This window comes from Pelobates fuscus, chromosome 1 (genome assembly GCF_036172605.1).
Source record: "Pelobates fuscus isolate aPelFus1 chromosome 1, aPelFus1.pri, whole genome shotgun sequence".
NCBI classification, from domain to species: domain Eukaryota; kingdom Metazoa; phylum Chordata; class Amphibia; order Anura; family Pelobatidae; genus Pelobates; species Pelobates fuscus.
This window is the reverse complement of record NC_086317.1, coordinates 378,633,061-378,657,497: the sequence shown is the minus strand read 5'-3', so window position 1 is coordinate 378,657,497 and position 24,437 is coordinate 378,633,061. Positions and strand designations below refer to the sequence as shown.

General features: G+C 44.3%; 1 protein-coding gene across 1 annotated transcript; it reads right to left on the bottom strand.

The window, feature by feature from the left end:
• Positions 1 to 1,198: 1,198 nt before the first annotated feature.
• LRRC63 (leucine rich repeat containing 63) lies at positions 1,199 to 21,215 on the bottom strand. The gene is made up of 10 exons (XM_063444719.1): positions 21,149 to 21,215; positions 19,107 to 19,232; positions 17,835 to 18,305; positions 16,849 to 16,902; positions 14,049 to 14,188; positions 13,664 to 13,762; positions 12,238 to 12,374; positions 11,074 to 11,157; positions 2,396 to 2,635; positions 1,199 to 1,494 (listed from the first exon to the last, which is right to left on the bottom strand). Exons 2-10 carry the CDS (start codon positions 19,228 to 19,230, stop codon positions 1,311 to 1,313), a joined length of 1,533 nt encoding a protein of 510 aa, XP_063300789.1. The 5' UTR covers positions 19,231 to 19,232; positions 21,149 to 21,215; the 3' UTR covers positions 1,199 to 1,310.
• Positions 21,216 to 24,437: the final 3,222 nt, after the last annotated feature.

Here is a 24,437-nt window from a genome sequence, read left to right as displayed (position 1 = left end):
CTGTTAGCTTAGACCAGGGGTAGGCAACCTTTGGGACTACATCCCCCATAATGCTCTTACACCCATAATGCTGGTAAAGCATCATTAGAGGTGTAGTCCAAAACATCTGGAGTGCTGAAGGCTGCCTATGGCTGGCCTAGGTCCATGGCAACCTACCTGGCAGTAGGCTACAAAAGTCTACATATAAAATGGAATGTATTGTTAAACACATTTTGTGTATTGTTCCAAAAAACTTCTAGCAGCAACTGAATCTGTGTGTGTGTGTCTGTCTATCTACACGTCTTGAAGATTTAGCTTTTTCTTTATAAATCTCCTCCTTCAGCTTTTAGTAAATCTTTAATATGTAATAGACTTCACTGTAATTTTGGATGTGCTGACAATCAGATTTCTGGATCACTAATTCTACTTAGTTGTTTAGTGATTTGGGGTATTTCAGATGGGACAGCCATGCTACTTTAATAGTTTTGTTAAATGGTTAGATGTCTTGCGCCATCTAGAGGCCGTTTACCACCTAACATTTGTGGGTATACTGTACATGCATTTTTCGATGTTTCAGCCAAGAGGCATGCAATTTCAATCAATCCGTTGTAAAACCTCCATGTGAAGAGGTAAATAATCTCTCAAGACTCTTTAGTGGCAAAATTTGCTTCAGTAGGTAATCATCACCTGACACAAAATGGCTTCTGTAATCCTTATGTCATTTTATAATCTTTACAATTTTCTATATCATGTATTTTAGATACATGTAATGCCACTTAAAGCAACATGCATCACTTTGAGACAACTGAATCCTAAAGTTGCCTCACTCTGCAGGTAAATGATTTTTTTTTTTTTTTTTTTAAAACCTGCTTCTTTTTATGCTTTTCTCACTCCAGGGGAGACACTTTTCTAACCAAATTAGTGTCCTATCCCTAGGAATGCCGTAAATGTGCATTAGGCATGCCTGACAGATTTACACGTTTACTGTTGGAATATCACTTCACCTTGCAACATGCTGATAGGGGGACAAGAGAGGAAGTCAGATCACTGTAATCATGCAAAGCAGGCCTGAAACTGAGGAAGGGCTAAAGAAACTCCCCTGGTTGAGAGGCGTAATTAACAGTGCAATCGGACTAGGTTTAAAGTGAGCTTATACATATTTATTAATACTTTCAACTTTTTTCTTGTTTTTATTTTGGTTTGTTTAAAAGTGTCTGCTTCCTGGTTTAAAAAAGAGAGAAAATTGCGCATATCCCTTTAACGAGCAAGAAAAAGGTCACCCGTTGTCTTTCGATAAAATGGAATGCTAAATAAGACTTGACAAGATAATATCAACTTTCATACAAATGCTGATCAAGCGACTCTGTTTGGTGCATGAAGGTTTCATAACCGGATACTGAGCAGGAGCGAAACATAAAAGGAAGCTTGCGTATTCCGAAGATCTTTTCACAAGGTCTGATAAAGCAAAGACCTTGACCATAGAGAGGCCCTCTGCAGCAGTCACATACCTTAAAGCTTGGGAAAAATATGAAAACAATTGTATCTCAATGATCATGCAAGCATAATTCTAAAATATCCCTTTTTGAGATATGTGCCTACCTACTTAACATGACAGAAAACCTAAACCCTTGTGTAAAATATAAATATACATTTTCAGATCTAGAGCATTTGTAAGCAAATAAGGAACTGGCTCTTTTGCTCGATCTAAAAATCGTAGCCTTAATTATTGACTTTACTTTCTACAGAACATGCTCCTCCATCCAATGCATTGCTGAATTGTACAACTTCCTGCTCGTGTTTAATGAAAATGCTCAACTTTAACGCCTTAAGGACCAAACTTCTGGAATAAAAGGGAATCATGACATGTCACACATGTCATGTGTCCTTAAGGGGTTAAAGGATCGCTCCATACATCATAACTACTAAAGCCTGGTGTAGTGGTTATGATGAAAGGAGTACTCTGAACCCACACTGTGATAAGGTGGCAAACAGTTTAGCAAAGATTTGCCCAGATACCAGGGTCCCTGCCGAGTTCTGAGGTTCCTTATAACGCTTGTGACATGTTTCTGCAGAAGATGGAAGCCTATCCCAGTCACCATTTATTGGAGAGCATCAAATGACCACTCAATGAATGACCTAACACAGAATTGATATAACCACCTTGGATCTGTTGTTCAAGGTTGGCTAATGATGTCCCAATGACAAACCTGTGGTTTAAACTTTAAAACCAAGCACCATGACCACTTCATATCACTAAAGTGGTCATGGTGCCTGAGTTACTTTTTAATATCCTTGCTAAAATCATATTGACTTGATATTAAACTGCACATCTAATGGGAGGAAAACTGTATTAAACTTTCCTATAACTGAAGTTTAAGTTCTGTTTAACCTTTTAATGGCTCACTATATCACTTACTTCTGTAGTGTTTGCTTGACTTCTTCTGGTATAACCGCAGAATATTTCTCCGTGCTGTTTTTACTGAAAGTGAGGGCTGCCAAGTCTGCTAACCTCTGGGGTTCAATGTGAGTGTTTTCTCTCCAGAATAGGGGGTGCATAGCATTATTGCCAACACGCAGGTATTTCAGCTGAAGCTTCAGGGCACCACAGGGCAAAGCTGGTAGTTTATTCCCTTCTATGTTAAGAAACTCCAGTACCCTAATAAAGGGGCAGAATTTTTAAAACACAGTTAGGAATTTGAGAAAGTAAAGTTTGTTTTCCTGAACTATAAAATGCATATTTCATCTAAGAGAGCACAAAAAAAAGCCTAAAAAATGTGTTAACATTATTCAAAATAATTCAGCATATTAATAAATCGTAACCATATATCCTGATTTTTGTGTTAATTTGATATTTGCCAGAATCCGATGGTTTCTTTAGTCCAATCTTTTTGAATATGTGTAAATTCATACTAGGCACAGTTAACAGACAGTGGTTTAAACGAGACTTCAAAATGTCATATAATAAGTTTCATGGTAGGTGGGTTGTAATCTACAAAAAATCTTAAAAATTGCTGAAAAAACAAACTGTTAAAGGAACAGTCCAGACACCTATAGATCAGTGGGGGCGAGGTGAGGCCACTGCTAGTCATTATTATGTGAAGTTCATCAAGGTTGAAAAAAAAAAATATCTATTTTAAATAGTTTGCTGTGATCCAAGTGACGTTTAACTCCAATTTACATCATTAACAACTATGAGAACTAAGAGATACAAAAGAGGAGAGTAAAAAAACAAAACACATATAAAAAATATATATATGGGGGGGCGTGGCTTGCCGTGCATGGAGTGAGTCGCATATCGCCGGAGCTCCGCGAACCCGGACCACAAAGCCCCTTATCTATGCCACATTTCACCTCTAAAATGGGGAAAACTAAGCGCCAGGGCACCCCAGGACCATCGGGCTCGAGTCCAGTGAGGAAAAACGCCGGACCGCTAGATGATTTTCTAGCATACCCGGACGGCCCCCGAGCCGCGAGACACGCGGACAAGATGGCGGCCGCGCCACCGGACTTGGACAATACTGCAGGCCCGGAGTCGGGCCCGGCGGGGGGCGACCAGCTAGCACACATTACTGCTGAACTAGCGTCCATATCTGCCAACATGCTCTCCAAGGGCGACAAAACTGCGCTTGTGGCGGAGCTGAGGGCGGCGATCAGGGAAGAGATCCAAGAGGTACGTAGGGACCTCACTGCCCTGGAGGAAAGAGTCACGGAGCTGGAAGGGGAGAATATCAGGGCCATCCAACACTCCCAATCCGCTGACCACGCCACTGCTAGACAGGGCTCGGTTCTGCTCGAGCTTCGCAGACAGGTGGAGGACCTGGACAACAGGGGACGGCGTAATAACATAAGAATCAGAGGCCTGCCGGAGGTTGAGAATGAAAACCTAGGCACGACCCTTACGCAGCTTTTCACCCATATTCTGGGAGAAGATGCCCCAGAAGTTTACCAGATAGAACGAGCCCACAGGGCCCTTCGTCCCCCCAGGAGAGATGGCCTCCCACGTGACGTTATCTGCTGCCTACTGTCCTTCCAGCTTAAAGACGCCATCATGAGAGCAGCACGTGCTCAGACCATCACCTTCCAAGATGCCGATGTTTCGCTCTACCAGGACCTGTCTACCCTCACCCTGGACGCAAGAAGGGCGCTGCGGCCACTCACGCATATCCTCCAGGAGAAACGCATACCCTACAAATGGGGTTTCCCCTTCAGCCTCCAGGCCAAGCGGGGGAACACGTGGTGCTCCCTGAGGTGGCCCAACGACATACCCGGCTTCCTGAGATCGATGGACCTGCCACCTGTCAACGTTCGCAATTGGATACTGGACCATCCTCTGCCACGCCCGGACCACCCTGAGGTTCCAGAGCCGCTCCGCAACCGAGCACGTAACGACACGCAACCTATCCGCTGGGGAGGCCCTAATGGGCCCGAAGAATAATTGAACCCGTTTTGATCCCGACCCCGGTGTTACCTGGCCCTCCAGAACTGCCCCCGTATGATGATGTGCCTATCTGAAAGCATCGACGACAGCTAAGTACACACACTGAACCTCATGTGGGGGGCATAGTTATTACCCTCTCCACGCAGGCCATGGGGACCCGGGGCCGACATTTTGGGGACACTCCAGATATGGGGGGGGGCTCTCTTTCACACACCGTTTATTGCTTTTGGGTGGGGAGCGGGAATAGGCCCCCACTATCTTGTATCGGGACTGCCCACCGGCGGATTTTTTCCCGACCAGGGGACTGGGGTACTATGCCTCATTCTGACATCCGACTCCACCAGGGTCGGAGATCGGGACGCTACCCAGTTTTCAGCCCAGAACCGCCCGACTGCCCACGCCGAATGGCGAGACCTCCCTTAATTTTACAGGACTCCCTGGAACCGTTAGCTGCTTCAACAGCTAGAATTGGGGGGGTCCAGTGTCAGGTTGGGGTGGGGCGCTGGATGGGAGGGGGGAATTGGGAGATTCTGGTTATGAGTGTTATATTGCATGCCAACTACATTGTAGCCCGTTATGTAAGATACTAGTAAATTCGCCACTGTATGCATGTCTTAGCCTGTATAACCACCATACACCCCACCCTTCTGAAATTGCCATTTTCCCGGATCTAGCACGTCCCCTTGCTGTTGATGGAGCGGCCGCCCGCTCCTTAGTTGGGGGGGGGGGGAGGGGGGCTTGCGGGGAGTTTCGAATGGGCCTGGGAGTTGCACGCTGCACGGGGTGTTACAAATAAGATAGTGAGCAGCCTGCACCGCCCACGCCCTGTCAGACACGGTACGATCCCAGGATAGCCGTTATACCGGTTGCGCCCCGTAATGCCGCAGTTCTCAATGACCACGGGTACTGGCGGACCTCCCTTTGCCCAGTGGCTAAGACATGGGGAACTGTGAGCATAAGGGGAACTTTGCTAAAGGTTTATTTACTGTTAAATCTGAATAATGTTGCCTGTACTGTACGCTCTCTGCAAAATTGTTCTCCCTTTCTCAGTATGTGTGCAATTTCCCTGCCCGCGCATCCCTCCCCTCCCCCCCCCCCCCCTGTTTCGCCCCGACCGACTGAAGTCACCCCAAGTTCCGGATACTGAGTCCATTCTTGGAACCCCGCCCCCCCAGCCACGCTTGGGACACCCAAGAGACGTCCCCCCCCCCATGGAAACCAGCCTGACGAGACAGGGCGCCCCCCCGGCCCCGACTCCCGCCGTACCACGGCTTAGCCCCCTGTTCCGCCCCACGCCAGCCCGCACGGAACGCCCAACGTCTGATGATTCCGTAGCCCCTCAATAAGACCGTTGACTTCACATATATTGTTTATTCTATGCGTCCTGATTCGCATGACCCCTGAGTGTTGCTGTCCGCCCCTAAGTGGTCCGGGGGAACGTGATACCCGGTACCACCTGACGGACCACATACACGTGACTTCCTAGTCCCCCAGCAACGGACCCACCTGTATATTAGGTCACCCATACCTGACCTAGGGCCACGGTTGCCTATAACCCCTGACTCAACCCCGGACCCGACCCCTATCTACTCCCCCCCGTATCGCCTTTCCTTCCTCTACCCCCCTCCCCCCCCCCACGCGTTCCGTGCCCGAACACAGCCATGGCATCGAGCTATCTGCCCTCGCCTTTGCTCCTACGAACGCATAATGTTCGAGGCCTTAACTCTCCCGAAAAGAGGAGACACTTACTACGCTCCCTCTGGGCACAAAGGACCTCTGTGGCATTTATTCAAGAAACACACTTACAAGGTAAAGATGCCCCCCTGATTAGCGATAAACGATTCCCCCTAGGCTACTACGCCAATCACCCCGAAGCCAAACGAGCGGGGGTCGCCATTCTCTTCTCCCACAACACCCCTTTTGTCAGCTCCGCCTCGCAGGCAGACCCCCTGGGCAGGTACATATTTGTCAAGGGTGAAATCGCCGACCATAGGTACACTTTCGCCACGGTGTACTGCCCTAACAAGGGTCAACACCGGTTCTTAACAAAAACCCTTGCACTATTAGAGAAATTCCGGGAGGGAACGCTGGTCCTGGCGGGCGATCTCAACATTCCTCTGGACCCGCGGATGGACTCATCCGCGGGCACCAGCACCATCCCCTCACACTGTATACGCCAGGCCAAACAATCCTTAGCTAGATCAGGCCTGATAGATTGCTGGAGGGTGGCGCACCCCGAAGACAGGGATTACACATGCTACTCAGCGGCCCACACCAGATACAGCAGGATAGACTATATATTCCTTGCACAGGAATACCTCCCCTTCCTGATAGACGCCTCCATTGGCATACAGCACGACTCGGACCACGCACCGGTCCAGGTTACAATCAAATCTCCGCTCTTTAAACCCAGTGAACGCCACTGGAGACTTAATGAAAATATCCTGACTGACAATGTTATCACCACACAAGTAGCCCAGACACTGACCCAATACTTTGAGGAAAATACCACACCAGATGTCGCCCCCCTCACTATATGGGAGGCACATAAATGTGTAATACGGGGACACTTGATCAGGCTATGCACTCAACGGAAGAGGGAACATGGCGCCAAAACCCAAGCTCTGATACGTGAGATTTCCACCCTAGAGACGCGACATAAACTTGACCAAACGGACGACACTTATCGACACCTCACGGACACACGTAGACAACTCAAGGACCTCCTATCCCAGAACCTATTACACACCATTCGCAAGTCCAACAGACACTTTTATGAGTTCTCTGACAAATGCGGTAGGACACTGGCACGCACACTGAAACAGAGACAGAGACTGCATCACATACACCAAATCAAAGGACGGGACGGGACAATGAAAAGGACTCCGACAGATATCCTGCAGACTTTCAGGCTCTTCTACGAAGAGCTCTACAATTTGGATACCACCGGCCGAAGTACTGACGCGCGCCAACATCGGCGCAAAATAGATGACTTCCTCACGGACCATATAGGCCGCACGCTCCCGGAAGACCTGGCTGAGGAATTGGAACAACCGCTCACGGTAGAGGAACTAGCTACTGCACTCAAAAGTTCCAAAACCCATAGGGCTCCAGGCCCGGACGGACTGCCCACTTCGTACCTGCGCAGGTTTAGGGACATACTGCTCCCATGCCTGGTGCAAGGTTTCAACTCTCTGCTAGAAGAAGGTCGGTTCCCAACTGATGCCCTACGCGCCACCGTAACGGTCATACCGAAGGAAGGCAAAGACCCCGCGGAATGCGGGAGCTACAGACCGATCTCCCTCCTCAACGCCGACCTCAAACTTTTCGCCAAAACCATAGCCATGAGGCTCTCCCGTGTGCTCCCCACCCTGGTCCACCCGGACCAGGTGGGATTCCTTCCGGGACGTGAGGCGCGTGATAACACCACCCGAGCCCTACACATGATCCACTCTGCCCGGTCGACGAAGAGGAACCTAATCCTGGTCTCCACAGACGCGGAAAAGGCGTTCGACCGGGTAGACTGGATGTACCTTGAAGCCACCCTCCGCCACATGCAATTCGGCCCTCATATCCGCTCATGGATCCTCTCCCTATATACGAACCCCACGGCCCGCATTCGGGTTAACGGCGCTCTGTCTGCCCCCTTTGCCATCCGGAACGGAACCAGACAGGGGTGCCCTCTGTCCCCCCTCCTGTTTGCCCTCACTCTAGAACCCTTCCTGGAGGCGGTCAGACAGGACGGGGGAATTAGTGGGTACAGACTCCACAACGTAGAACACAAAGTGGCCGCCTATGCGGACGATATGCTATTCTTTCTAGATAACCCCACAATCTCTTTTCCCAACCTGCTCCGAGCCTTTAGGACCTTCGGCGGTATATCCAACCTGAAACTTAACTTGAGCAAGTCGGAAGCCCTACCGATATCTCTCACGGCAGAGAAGGTCGCGCACCTAAAATCGCAATTCCACTTCTCCTGGTGTGACTCCAAACTTAAATACCTTGGCGTCTGGCTGCCCAATGACCTGTCACTCCTATACCGACTAAACTTTTTACCCATACTCGCGACAGTACAGTCAGACCTCCAACGTTGGAGGAACCTCTACGTTTCCTGGTTCGGCCGCATCAACGTGGTAAAAATGAACGTGCTGCCACGTCTCCTGTATCTGTTCCAGGCCGTCCCTATCACTATCCCCAGAGCATACTTCCAATCTCTGAACACAGCCATTCGGCAGTTTGTATGGAATGGGAAGGCGAGCAGGGTCAGCAGGGCGCTATTGGAGCGCCCCAAAAGCAAAGGGGGCGCGGGCCTCCCATCCCTTCAAGGATACTACCACGCGACACACCTACTCAGAGTGATAGACTGGCATGCCCACCCCACGGTTAAACTGTGGGTCCCCATGGAACATGGGCAGGCAAGGGGAGCGCTCCCTTCCCGATTATGGCTCAGCTCCCTCACGCTTTCCTCACTGCAAACAGGCAACCCCTTGATTGACGCTACACTACGGGTCTGGTGCTCGTTGCGGTATACACGTCAACTCACCTCCACTGACAGCCCCCTCACACCTATTACACACAATCCGGGTGTGGGAGGTGGTCTCACGCCAGCAGACCTACACTCATTTCCCGACCCCGACTGGCTTAGCTTCCGACAGCTCCTGCAGGGACAGCAACTTAGACCCCTCACGGACCTCTTGGGTGATAAGGTACCCACTGGACTGGATCACTTCCACTACGCTCAAATACGGGCTTACTATAAGACATTCCCAAACAAACAGTGCCTACACAGACCCCCCACGCAGTTCGAATCCCTATGCATCTCTAGAACCCACCCAGACAAGGGAATCTCAACGCTGTATGCGACGCTTTTACACAACGAACACCAGACACACCCCAGATATGTGACAAAGTGGGAAGAGGAGACAGGGACTACTCTAACAGCTCAGGAATGGGACAAGATCTTTATACTGACGCACAAAACCTCCATCAGCTCTAAAGTTCAGGAGACAGGCTATAAGATTCTCACGCGCTGGTACAGGACCCCTGATGTTGCCCACCGCATAGACCCTGGGATCCCTAATGAATGCTGGCGTTGCGGAGGGCCAGACGGCTCCTTCCTCCACATATGGTGGAATTGCCCTGATATTGTCCCTTACTGGACACGGATCAGAGAAGCTATCCGCCTTATAACAGATATCACCCTACCCCTCCACCCCCTCACTATGCTCCTACACCATACTGACATGTCAATCTCTGCCTACAAAAAATCCTTGCTTAGACACCTACTGACTGCAGCCATAGCGCTCATACCTACCATGTGGAGACAAAAGGGCGCGCCCACCTTCCAGCGGTGGCTAGACAGGGTTGGGGAGATACATCACATGGAATCACTCACGGCAGCCCTTCAAGGCAGATTAGAGAACTGTGACCACATCTGGATGCCATGGCTGTGGTACCTTATGATGGACGGGACCGGAGCCCGTGGATCCCCCCCCTCCCCCCCCCCCTCGTCCCCATCCCTTCCTCCCCCCACACCCTCCCCACTTACCTGCGATGAAACATAGGCTAACCGTTACCCAAGCCCTGCCCCGCTTAGACTGCCTGTCACCCATATCTCGACCTCGGATATAGGGTTGATGTCACCCCCCGACCTTGACTGTACCGGATCCAACCCCGACGAATGCCCGACACTACGGACCTTGTATGACCTGGACCCCTAGACTATAGACCCAGACGAACCCTACCTATACTCACCAGACCGCCCCGTAGACACTCCACGACCAGGTGTGGTAAACCGTCCTTTGAAACTGGGGACCCCACCTTTCCTCTACGTGACATGTTCCAGGCCGATACACCGGTAGCCCCAGTCACTGACAGCCGCAGAATCTGGAAACTCAACTACCACTATGGTCAATCTGAGAAACCCCACAGGTGGTCCCCACCTGGTTTCACTGTTTTGGGCTATATAACCTCACACCGCCCACCCGCGTTAGCCCCCTATGTTTCCTGAAACTACACGTACTTTACGCCCCGTTTCTGTTACCCTCATGCGAGACACAACTCATAATCAGGAGTGGGTCCCCACATGCCCAACGGGCTAGAGGAGTCCCTTCACTCCCTCCCATAGCACGATACAGGACATGCTCTATTGCCAGCGGGTATTGATGACCATGAACACCTGAATGTTTTCTAGCCAATGAATGTGCTTAGACTGTGTCTCCTTATTACGTGACTCACCAATGTAGTTGTAACAACGCTTGTGGTATATGTTGATACCGTGACCACCACACATGCTACTGTCTACGTCTGGGAGTCTTCCCCAGTACGCCCCATTGGTTCGAGGCATCCTAAATCTCCCCCACGCAGCACGGTACAGACCTCACGATGGTGTCAACCACTGGTTACAAAAATATGTACGTGCATGTCTACCAGTTGCTTAGTTTGGTTACTCTCAGGCACCCTATTTATGTCTTTGTTGTGATTTAATCTCGCCGTGTCATTACCACTTATGCCATTCATTTATGTTACGTTTTTATGCTATTGATGATGAATACGAACTAAAGCCTGTCCTTGTCGCTCGTTATGTGTAAATTGAAAATTGAAAATAAAGATTGTCAAAAAAAAAAAAAAAAAAATATATATATATTTCTAATTACCTGAGGTTGCAAATATCATTAGGAATTGATGAAATGCTATTGTAGGAAACATCCAAAACCTGTATGTATGGCAGCACAAACAGCCTGAAGAAAAAGTAAAAACATTTCTGATCAGTACAAATCTGGCTTCCGAAGAAGTTGGGATTTTCCAAGTTGAACAAATGACGAGATTTGTTTTTGAAATATAGTGACTATAGTTCTGACAAAAGCAAAATCGAACATTGCTAGGATTTTGACTTTTACGCAATTACATAACTAGAAACAAGCAAGTGACAAAAAAGCATTCATAAACATGAAACCGGTCTAATGTTTATATTGCTACAAAAACGAAAATATGGTACTTTGCCTGAGACCTGATGTGCTCCAACATACAACTCAGCCAATGAGCCCTCCTCAACCATCGCTCTACACCTGATCCCACCCAGAGACATACAATATCACAGTGGTCTGCTCAGCTCCAGTGGTCTTTAAGCTACACTAGTTATATCTTGCTGAAACCTATGTATAGCAACCCTTGTGTACGGTTTTACGCAACTTTCATATATCTACAGATCTATGCTATACCTACCTACACCTAAGAGTTTCTACCCTTATGTGTATGCTATAACTACCAACTATAGTAACTCTATCTTGTCTTCATTTATCCAGCATACTACTGTATATCAATCGGTTTTCCTTTACTGAGCACCCTAGTGAGTAAAACCTATGACGTACAAGCAATGATAATGATCTTTTTTTTGTTTCTCATATGGGTTCCAGTGACTTTATGGTGCAGCTCCACTTCGACCTAAAGATCAGCCACCTCCTCCGACAGAACAGGCAACTAAGCCTCAGATGCTGAGACACCATGAAATAGATGAGTAACGAAGACTTATCAGCAAATGATGTGTCTCAGAACTGACTGGGTCTGACAATATGCTATTTGGAAGCACTAAATTATTATATTTGAGTCGAGTATGGAGAAGTTCCAGAAAAACACATCAATACAGTATAGCAGTCAGGCCCTGCACCTAATGGGTGTTTTTAATGACAGGCCCATTAGAATTAATTAAAGAGTAATTAGAAATGGACCAAATATTATGGTAATATTAACCTCATCTACCTTCACGGGGTTCAAAAATCTCAAGACTTGCAGATGTTCAATAAATAATTTTATATTCTTACCCAATAGGAAGTGACGATAATAAACAAAATGATATTATGAAGGTTCTGAGCTTTTTCAGGTTCTGAATGCCGGAAGGGATCTCTTGTATTGGATTGTTTCTTAACTTAAGCACTTCCAAATTTTCAAGATTGTAGACCTAAGAATGAGATAACAAATAGAAACATAGAATGTGACGGCAGATAAGAACTATTCGGCCCATCTATGTCAACAAATAGTGCACATGTTTTATGTTGTAATATAGACTTTTGTTTCTCATGGGGGGAAAAAAACAATATTTTGAGATGTAGATACTCCCTGTTTCATATTTTCAGACTCATAATAGTGAAACATTAGTAAATGCTCTAAAAATGTCTAGCTTTCTGAAAACACATCTTTTTAACCCCTTTAATTTAAATAAAATTCACACAACAATAAGGATAGTAAATAAATAATTATGTCATGAGTATGTTTCCATTTCAGAAGCTTTGGATTTATTTCTTATTCTAATAATATTTGATCTTTTAGATTTAGTGTAAGTAGTCTAATCATTGTAGACCTTTGTTGCAATCTGTTTCACCATCTAGCTAATTTCTATTGTTGTGTGTAATTAATTTGAAACAAATAAAATCCAGTTTACATGACCAGCTGCCTAAAGAACATGCTCTAAAATGAATGCCTTAAAAGTTAAGTTTTCACATCACTGGATCCAGCTCTAAAATACACTCATTCAGCAGGTGACAATGCAACCGTTCATGCGTGTCTAATCCTTGTGCGCATACACAGTTACCTAATTAACAATGCCCACGGAAGGCTGTCATGTTATTGGGCACACAGACACACAACATGCAGACAAAGAATTCAAGTCATATCTAATTTAGATGAGCAAGCACATATATCAATAAGTTGGTATGCATATGCTCCCATTTCTTATGTGGTCATGCAGAGAATGGAGGAATCGGCTTTTTGAAACCTCCATCTGAAAGTGAAAAGTGACATTTCTCTTGATTTGTCCTTCACCCGTTGTAATGGTTTTAGTTCTCTCTTTATTTTAAGGGCAGCTTAAAAAATAATAGGTTAAAATATAAAGAGCTTTACTGCAAAACCGTCTCAAACAGCTCATCAACAAGCACCCCTTACATAGCTTTATATATCTGCCTAAAAAATAACATACAGTACTTTACATAAACAAAACATAAACACAGTCTCGCTTGGTTTTGGTTCATAACCAGCTGTATAAAAGAGAGTGAAAATATTGTAACTGTACAATACACAGACGATATGATTCAGGGTAATTACGCTATCCATTTATTGAAAAGCTGGATTGCTAACGAGATCTCAGTAGCAGACATTAGATAGCTAGTGACACGTAATTGACTGGGTTCTCCATCAATATAGTAAAGATAGAATCATAGAAAAACTAAGGCTGTTTAATTATTGGTAACCTACCTCTGTAGGGAAACATCGCAGTTCATTGAAAGACAAGTTAAGGTACAATAACGTGCCGTACAGTGGAGTCAGATCTGGGAGTTTGGATATAAAATATGCCTACAAGAAAAACAAAAAAACTGATTTGCAATCTATTATAACAGGTACAAATCTAATGGCTGGCATTAGAAATTCTGGGGCACATTACTAAATTGCTGACCGGCAATCCCAAGCAAGTGTAAACAAGAGAAAGGTTTGCCTGCCTGAAAAGTTTGTTTGTTCTATGCATTACTTCTCCCAGCAATTCAGTTTGTGCTTGTGGTTACTTCTCTCTGTCAGGCAAACAGTGGCTGAACCTATATTGTGTGATGCTTTGAGGAAGAAGAATAAAACAAGTATGCAATACCTTTAAGCTCAAGGCATGTCCTCCATGTACTATGCACTCCAGTATAGCAAGGTTGCAATGTGTGATGAGCACTTTATTATTATCATGCTCTGAATCTGAATCCATTGTTTGTGAATTATTATGGGATGCTTTTTCTTTTCCTGTAAAAACATCAGGTAATAGCAGATACGGAGCATTAAAAAGCATGAACACTTAGGAGTTCAGAATATAAAGAACAGGACGCTCAACCCCACCTCCTTCATGTTTGTTATTAGTGCGAACCCTGTGTCACATTTTTATAGATCACTAAATAATATTGGAAGAGATCAGTTAAACAGACTGGGTAGTTAAAGCAGTAAATAATGTACCTCCTGTATCGGGGTACTTTGACATTGTGGTGTTCCTATGGCCATATGGTGTGATCAAACCTTTTTACGCTTTTTATAAGACATGCAAAGGATTTATAAGTTCTGATGATATTAAGCTCTTTCCTTGCAAATCAACACACACAGGGGCATCCATTAACCCCTTAAGGACCAAACTTCTGGAATAAAAGGGAATCATGACATGTCACACATGTCATGTGTCCTTAAGAGGTTAAACTAGGAACTGTCGGGGGCAGAGCCTGACGCAGAAAGCCGGAGCTCCCGACTTCATCGCTAAATGAAGCTACATAACTCGGCGGGCACGGCTTTTAATCGAACCCGACAGGGTAATTAAGGTCAGGGGGACCCAGGGAAGCTAAACAACACCTCACCCGTGCGCTTACCCTGCCCAAACCCTGTGTTCCTTGCTGCGGCCTACCTGGAACGGAGCTGAGGGGAAGCGGCCGATCCCCTTGGGCTACGAGAAGGGACTCGGAACAGCGGCACTCCAACCCCCCCCCCCCTCTGGACCGGCGGGGGTCATCCCGGTCCCCCACAGAGACAGTACACTGTACTCACGCTCACCATACAGCGAGAAGACTCTGAATCAACCCAAAGATGGCGGAGGTCGGACGCCCACGAGGCGAGGACCTGGAGCAGGGGCGGCCATATGACTATGCCGCAGATACCCAAGCGAAGCTAGAGAAAATATTTAATCGCTTCTGGCGGAGACTGCAGCAGCGATGCACCGCACACACGGTCAGTCCCCAGCCGGGAGGCGAGACAGCTCAATCACAAGCGGTGAAAGGGCCTGCCGAGAGCCGGGCACAGAAGGAGACGCCTGCACGCAACACGCCACACCCAATACCAGGGTTGCCGCAGTCCGCAGGTCCCAGCACACGCCACCAATGGATGAGGGGTCCCAGGCCCCCCAGGGGACTACCCCCAAGGGACACACAGAAAGCCATAAAGCACCAACCTAAACCCACGCGACGGATCTACAGGGCCCATCAGTCGAACTCACCGGGCTCAACCCAGAAACCCACCAGACCACAGACCTTTGACAAGCCGAGGCAGAACCTCCCCCAAGCACGAGACAGGGCTGACTACTCCACCAAACTCCACAATGCGACCTTGGCAGCCAACGAGTCAAGTTACAAGGTCTGGATCGGGAGGGGAGCCTTACTGGGGACTTTAGGACTCTTACCTCTCCTCTGCCAGGGCTGCCAAGCACCCCTAACTTTATTCCCTGTGCTGGGCATAGGCTGACAGGGCACACGCATGCCAGGACTCACAGAGGCTCATACTTATAACCTCTGCCATAAGGGACACTGTCCAGGCCACACTGCAGCCTCATATACAGTGAATCACCAAAGTGAAGAACTTTAAAGAAGAACTCACGGTTTGACCGCTCTTACAATACTATTGTCAGGGGTAATATCTCACTACATATGACACACAGGCTCTCAAAAGGCCTGACACTCACTCACTTAACGAGACCAAGCCTGTCTGCCTGCCTGGCAGTTTTTCATGAATATCTCACTCTATATACACTTCAGACATCCACACTGCCTGCATGTTTCTCCTTCTCTTTTAGACTTAGCACCCTTATAACCATGCTCTTCCAATCGCTACGCTACACACACGGGTCATGTCACCTGACGGCCTTCCACATGCCACTCTCATGTTAATAAGCCTGTCTACCTGGCACCATCCTGAGACACACAACCTTTATTACACTCTTGTATTATAAGCATGTAACATTAACCACTCAGTAACGCCTGACTTACTAATGTTAAACCTGTTTTTGTTTCAACATATACTATGAAAATGTGCATGTTCTTCATATGTTACTTAATGCTTTAAACATGTTTTATTGATGCTTGATCACACTAATGTGACATATAGTAAGCCTGTCTGTATTTTTTCCTACATGCACAACCAAAATAAAGAATTAAAAAAAAAAAAAAAAAACTAGGAACGGTCAGTGAATTTCTTTTTTTTTAAGATTTTTATTCATTACAGTAATAGCAACAGTAAAGTCCACAAGCCAAGCGTTGTATGAAAAATCATGACTGAATCAATACACGACAAAGTGTTCTGTGCTAAAACAGACAGGACAGAGTTATTTACTAAGGGGTTTAATCACCGATCACGGACGAGAAGTGAATTGAAAATGGAATTTCTCAATTTGCACCTAAATAACTGATTTTGAAAAATTATCAAACTGATCTATATTAATGACTTGGCTATGTTATTCAGAATATTAGAACATTGGTTCTCAATTTACAGTTTACTAAATACATTTCAAAAAATGGAAACTACTGAAAATGGCTAATGGAATTGCAAAATATCCAAACTGGAAAACAATCGCCAACTAGGCTATTCCCTTGTCAGTTCTCCACAATTTTTAGTTTAGTAATTAAATGCAATTAGTGGCAGAGACAGCTAATTACCTGTATATTCCAGACTTTTCGTTCCTCCCATTCTTAACATTTCTTGCTGTCGTTCTGTTATAAAAGAAGCAATCATAAGAGATGGACATTTCTCAGACTTTAACCTTTAAATTGATGAAACAGAATTTTGTGAATAGATGTTCTAAACTGATAAAATGCTAAAAGAAATTGCACTTGTCATGGTACATGACACTTTATACTTATCTTTGTAACTAACATTTTATTAGTATTATCACAGATGTACCGTAATAAGTACAATAGAGTAGAAGAACAAATATACAATCTGCTGTAGTGGTTATAGTGCCCTTGGTGCCGTGATGCTGTCCCACGGCAAGAAGTCAAATCATTTTGCTATGGTTTGACAAATTACCTGAGTTCCCCCCGGGGACATGCGCTGCATCAGATATCTTCCTGCAGGAGAAGCCAGATGTTGCTATAGAATATAGCACAACTGATACAGGCTTAGAGCACTCAGCGGATGCTCTCAGCGGATGCTCTCAGCCAGTGAGCATGGTCCTGCTTTGCTCTATAGAGCAACTTAGATTGTCTAGCAAGAGGAAACTGGATGCAGGGAATGTGGTCGTCTGCATCTGGAGGAGCTGTAGTGGTTATAGTGCTTAGTGTGTTACTTTAAATTAAAGAAAACAATATTTACCTTATAAACTTCACTAGTGAAAATGCTATTAAATGCCTACATTTTAGGAAAAGAAAATATGGTCCCTACATCAGCTGTCAAAAAATTGTCAGCATATAAGTTTTTAGACTAACCACTGAATGACAGGGGTAAACAGGAGACCCTTCCTACAGATGGTTCTCCTGCTCTGTTAGAGTAACTATAAGCACACATATTGTACTTGATGTAATTACTCCCCTAGCAAGTGCTTCTCTAGGATTTATGAATGAATAGTTGCAGTTGTTTCTTTTGTTGCTATAAATGTCATACTCTACAATTCAGCTGCAAAAATAAACTTTAATGTGGAATTTACCAAGAATTTGCTGTTGCCATGGAATTCTTTTTGACTTCTGTGGTAAGTTCGATACTGGTAACACTACATTGTGAACCTTGTTTTGCTTCCTATTGTGCAGACTGGCAATGAACAGTTCTATGTTGCTGTAGTGTTGGCGAGACAAGGTGGTTTTGTGTAAAACGTCCGTTAGATCTGTAGAATGGTGATAGGATCTAGCAATCAGATCATTTAAAGTAAATTCTGGTGGTGGAGGCTCGAAGCGAAGATCATCGTTAGAGTGAGGGTGAACATGATTTAGTGACTTCCAGTGAGACTTCTTAGAGGGAAAGTCTGCAGGTCCACTATTTCTTTGTTCTTCATCTTGTGCCAGGTAAAGGGGAGAATAACTGTGTTCTTGATGGACTCTAGACTTGTTCCAGTGCACATGTTCTTCTGCACTATTTGTTCTGCTACCAAACGGTGTAGGTGCTGGCAAAATAGGTATACGCTCTGTGAAATGAAACACAAAAATTTACAGATATATATATTTAGATCTATTATTAGGAGCACCAAATAAAAAAAAACATTCACAATGGAGAAAAAAAACAAGGGAAGCTAAACTAATTGAGCCTTTTTCAGGAAGTGTGTAGGGAGACTGTGTGAGTCTCAGCCAAGAGGGTGTGTCTAGGGCTGCATAAACAAAGTTATTTAACTCCTGAATGGTACAGAGTTATGCAGTGAGACCACGGGGGCATAATCTCTACACCAAGACAACTTTATTAAGCTAAAGTTGTTTTGGAACATAGCTTGTCACTTTAAGATGGTTTGGAAATATATTTAAATATTAATTATATTACACGTTAAGAATAGGCCATTGAGCTAACATTTCAATTTGAGGAAACGGTTGCCATTGGGTTTCCAAGTTCATAATTAGGGTCCTTAACATAAAAGTTTTGAACACCAAGGTTAGAAACATGTATTTTTTCAAGGAATGGAGTGTACCAAAAGGTTATCATAAACACTTTTCCATTCAATCTGACTTAAAACTACTACTGTTGTTTTATATTATTCTTTTCTATCAATGTGTTTTCCTATTAATTTATTTTTTCGAATTAGCTCTGACTTCAAGTTATTGATGTTCAAATTTTGTATTTCACCTTATTTTCTTTAAAAACTATATTTGTGAGTGGGTCTAGCATGTCTGTCTATTTCCTGAATACATGTACTAATAGTTTGGACTTCTCTTCTAGCGGTATCAGAATATTAATAAGCTGTTAATTAGTTGATGCGTATCCCTTTTTGTAAGCTCACCTTTATGCTTGAGAGTCGTTGGTTTCTTTGCATCGAGCGAAGGTAGAATTTTTGGTGGCAGTGGTTTACGCAGAAGTTTTGGTGGCTCCTCACCACCTTTTATTGATAAACATGGTGCTTCCATCACTAAGGTAAAAAGAGAATGAAAGATGATTTAGAGGTCTAATCCTCAAACTGGTCTTCTATTTAGAATTCACAGAGTATGGGAGGATACAGAAGCTGCCGAAACAAAAATGAGAAATTGCTGGTGCAACACAGTAAAGAAAGTACAGTTCTATGGGACACTGCAAGCAACATTGATAATACAGCTCACTGCCACTGTAAAGGTTGCCAAGAACTCTGCATGCTGTCTACGAGTTCCTTGTCAAATCATTTGGGAGTAGATTGACAAAGACTGTGGTTCTCTCCTGCACCCAGAGACCAGCTCCTCTTTGGCCACATTGATAATGCAGAATTTATATTTCCACGTTATCAGTGTCAATTTAATTAAACATGGAGGACAATGATAGAGCCCTGCTCTCTCAGCCAATAACTATAAGGTTGCCTTTTTCAGTTACTACCAGTTCAGAATGTTTGGTTTGTATGGTTGTATCAGAGAGTTCTAAAGCAATAAAACCAACGTGAACAATATGTCTTTAAAAGTACACTCCACGGCCCAAATAAAATAAATCACTGATTAGTACATATATTGCTAATATAAACATACATGCATATAATGTTGTTGTTTTTTTTTAAATTGAAGATATTTTTAAATCCTTGCAAAAGCTTTAGCTCTCTTGTCTGCAGCTGTTGCAAGCCCGCCCATTCTAACCACGCTCAGAGTTTTGTGGCTATCCAATCACAGACTTCCCAATGCAGGTCAATGAGAAGTCATTACAAGGCAGGTGCTCTGGGCAATTGCTGTCTCTTGAGTTTAGCTCCACTGAGCAAACCAAACCAGGAAGTTACAGGAACAGTTATCTGATTAACAGCCAGGGGGTGTAACAAGTTTAATATATAAAAGTGCCAATTTCTATTCAAATCTGCACTTTTTGTAAAATAAAAAAAGAGGACACACTCTTTCTACATAAAGCATGTCAGCAAGCTAGAGTGCTTTAGGATCCAGAGTGTCACTTTAGACTATGGTAAATATACTTAAAGGACCACTATAGTCACCCAGACCACTTCAGCTCAATGAAGTGGTTTGGGTGCCAGGACCCCAGGTTTTAACCCTTCAGATGTAAACATAGCAGTTTCAGAGAAAACATGTAAATGTTGATTTTTTGGTGCATGATCTTTCATGGTCTTGTGGGGTCTTTCATACACACTGTTTTGCATTGAAATATTTGAATGCATTGGAAGAGTTAATTATTGAGGTAATACTAGAACTAGGGAATGTGCCTCCATTCTGAGGAAATGCAGGAGATTGGGGTAGGAAACAATGGGTTTATGTATACAGTGTAATTCCAGGTTAAAGTTCTACAAGAGGAACACTCGGGAAACCAGTGGAACGTTCCTTCTAATTGTTCTACACTCCACTTTAACACCTATGGCCTATAATTCCAAGTCATGCAGTGCCCCCTAATTCAAAATAGTCATGAAACCACTTACAATCCTCTAGCTACTATGGCTCTAGTTCCTTGTCCATATCACCATGTACATGCTGCCATTAAAGCCATCTCTATAATTTCACTGTTTGGACAGATTCAGAAATGGATCAGTATAAATGTAATTCAGAAACTTCAAAGGTTGTTAACATACATATCCCGGCAAATCTGTGAAAAATGTCATGATCATCTAATCCACTTTTCAATACAAACACATAAGGGAGATGACAGTATTAAGAAGTTGATATAAATCAGTTGTGAAATGTTTTCACAGCTCCCTGTAGATACATTGCCAGTGCCCATGGCTGCTAGTCCTCAGCGTTCCAGTATAGTAATATAGTAAGTGAATGACGCAGATCAAGTGCGGCACTGGCGCAAACTAAGTTGGAGAATGTCTATGACATGGTGACCCGTGTCACTGATATCATGGTTAATGCCGTCCAGAGCCTTACCCACCCGTTATCCTCTGGCGGCCTCCTCACCCGAGCTCACATTGCACCCGCTGCCGACCAGCCTGGCTTCGTCCTGGGACAAAAGGCAGAGCAACAACGGAGAGTCCATAGCAACCGGGCCCCAGGGCGCATGAGCAAGACCAGGGACAATCTGACAAACGGCCACTTGGGGGAGACACACTCCGAGTCTGGCATTACTGTTACACTATACATAGGACCATCTGACACATGGCCACTAGGGGGAGACACACTCCGAGTCTGGCATTACGGTTACACTACACATAGAACCACCTGACACATGGCCACTAGGGGGAGACACACTCCGAGTCTGGCATTACTGTTACACTTTACATAGAACCATCTGACACATGGCCACTAGGGGGAGACACACTCCGAGTCTGGCATTACTGTTACGCTATACATAGGACCATCTGACACATGGCCACTAGGGGGAGACACACTCCGAGTCTGGCATTACTGTTACACTATACATAGGACCATCTGACACATGGCCACTAGGGGGAGACACAGTCTGAGTCTGGCTGTACTGCTTCAATATAGAGCCTACCTGCACAGGAAACAGCTTTTAAATACATAACCAACAATTATAAAAGTAACACATTAATTAATACATTACGTGCTTAAATAAATGTGTAAGACTACTTTATTTTTTAATTTAAAATTCAGGGCTGATCTTTCCAGGACATTAAAGCCTTTCATTTAGTGATTTGCCAAAATGGGGCGTCAGAAAGTGTGTAACGATACTTTTTGTTTCAGTATGTAAAGATATCATTTGAAATATTCTCTGCCAATCTCTTTCCCCTTTCCGTATGCCTTTTTTCACGAGCTAATTGTGTGCGGGTGCTGTAATGTGTGTGATAAAAGCCATGTGCAAGGAAGCCGCTTGTGGTGTAGTTTGGGTGTGTAGGTAGGCTCATGTGATAAATGGGTGCGTGTGCTGTATGTGTGGGGAGGTTGTGTTTGTTGTGTGTGGTGAGGCTGTGCATGCAGCCCTGACCATGATGTTAAATATAACCTGTGTTTTAAAATTATTACAATTTCTGAATATATATAATTTTGCCGCACCCTTAATCTATTAAACAGACTTTTTTTTGGCACACATTTACTCACAAATGATACAATCCTCTCACATCTACTATCCCCAAAGAAGTTATCCAGAACCCTGGTGTCCCCATATTGCTTCATTCCCCCATGCTTTGCCAGGATAAAAAATACTCAATAAGCAGAATTAAATCACACCTCACATGGGAGAATGGAGAATAGATAAATGCTTACCTGTCCATAGAGGTGGCTGGGCTTAATGTAATATAGCAAAAAGAATTAGTGAAGTCAATATTCAGGCTAAGGTCAAGGATTACAGATGTATACGATAATGAGAGACTAGTCAAGTTGATACAGAAAGCAAAACAGTCAAAACAAGCCCAAAATTTGGTTAAACTAGGAATCAGTAAGTGCAAAATGAACACACTCTCAGATCACCACAAGTGGAACCATTAAAGTGTAAAAGTCAGCAGGCAAGGAGGGGTTTATATAGTCCGTCCTAAATATGTTGTGATTACCGTTTGTCATTCCATCAATGCCAAAAGACACACGGACGATGTTGCATTAGAATCCACGTCTGAAATAATGCAGAATGTCCTAGTATCATAAATAGATGGTGCCGTGTCCAAAACAATGCCGGAATGGTACAAGATAACTGACATGGATGTGTGCACTGTTAATGTTGCTAGAATGTCACCAATCTGGCAGTTCAATAAGGTCAATAATCACGAGGCTGCGTCCATCTAACAGGTGTTATGACACTTTGCCTCATATATGTCAAATATATGTTCCCAATGTATATTGACCAAACATATTGTCCACATGCCATACATATGTACCAGTCCCCCTCTGGCCCTCTCTCACATTTATTGGCTCTGCCTTTACTCCAGATACAGGCAGCATATCATAGAGAGACTAGCTCTCTCAAAGTTATTTACTGTAGTGAGAATTTAAGGCCAAGTAGCAAAGCTGGAAGCATAGCTGACTTCGAGAACATTTCCATTTTGACTATTTTGTCCTTAAATTTTAAATTCACTTTGAATTCCCGACAATTATCACTTTATTGAATAACCCTGTCTGTGTCCTGTGCCGAGCTGGAGATCCTTCTTGCTCAAGTAGCACTGCATGTATGAATTTTTCTATCTCTAGGAAATAACCATAGACATATGGCCTCCCCAAATACATACAGATGGCATCACTAAACACAATCAGAAAACCTCTCTGTAGTTTCATTGCTGATAACTACATGATTTTACTATTTCCTGACGGAAAGTCATGAGTTTATAAAGGACACATCAGCAAGTATTGCTTAAGCCTTTCTTTACTGAAACACAATAACAGCAAAGAAATAATACACACAGAGAAGAAAAATCATATAGGGTTTCCCTCAACCAATCCTAACACAGTTCCCTGTATAAGACCAAGCCCCCCACCGCCCAGTACTTCCTCCTTCTTTTCAGATTAACAAAGGCCAACAAAGTAAGCATCCAGAAACTACTGACAGTCCAAAGTGTCGCAAAAGATCCTGTTGAACAAGAACATTGGGAACCGGTAGCACGATCTCCATCAACTGCAAAGAACCACCTGAGATTCCAAAGGAAAACAGCGGGCAGAAACTCCAGACCAAACATAGTTTCTGCCAAATCATACTGTAAAGACAAAACAAAACCACACAGGAGCTCAGTGATTAGTTCTTAAACAAAGAATTCAAAGAAAGCTAGCTACATGGTAAGATGACCACAAAAATGAAATCATAAAGACAATAACAGCATACCAAGCACATTAAAACCATCATACAAATCAAACAATACAACAAAGCCATGCGAATGTAACCATCCCACACCACAAGTGTGCTCACCACACTTATAAAGAAACATGTGAATAAAACACATGCAAAGAAAGAAACAAACAAAGAATAATGCCAACAGTGAATGCATCTCTGGAAGATACAATTATCTTCCCTTTATATCTTTTAGAAAATTATAACTTTCCGTCATGAAATAGTTACAAGACACAGAGGCTCATATTGCAAGTTTAAAGCTGAGCAACGACTGAAGCAAAAACATTTAGAAGATTTTCCATTCCAAACACAAATCCCAGAAATGAATGGCCAGGATCACAGAATGAGTTCCCCCAAGATACAGCGGACCGCCGGAGTTTTTCCAGATATTGGGCCAACACATGCATTTGTGTGAAGACAAATGCATGTGTTGGCCCGATATCTTGAAAAC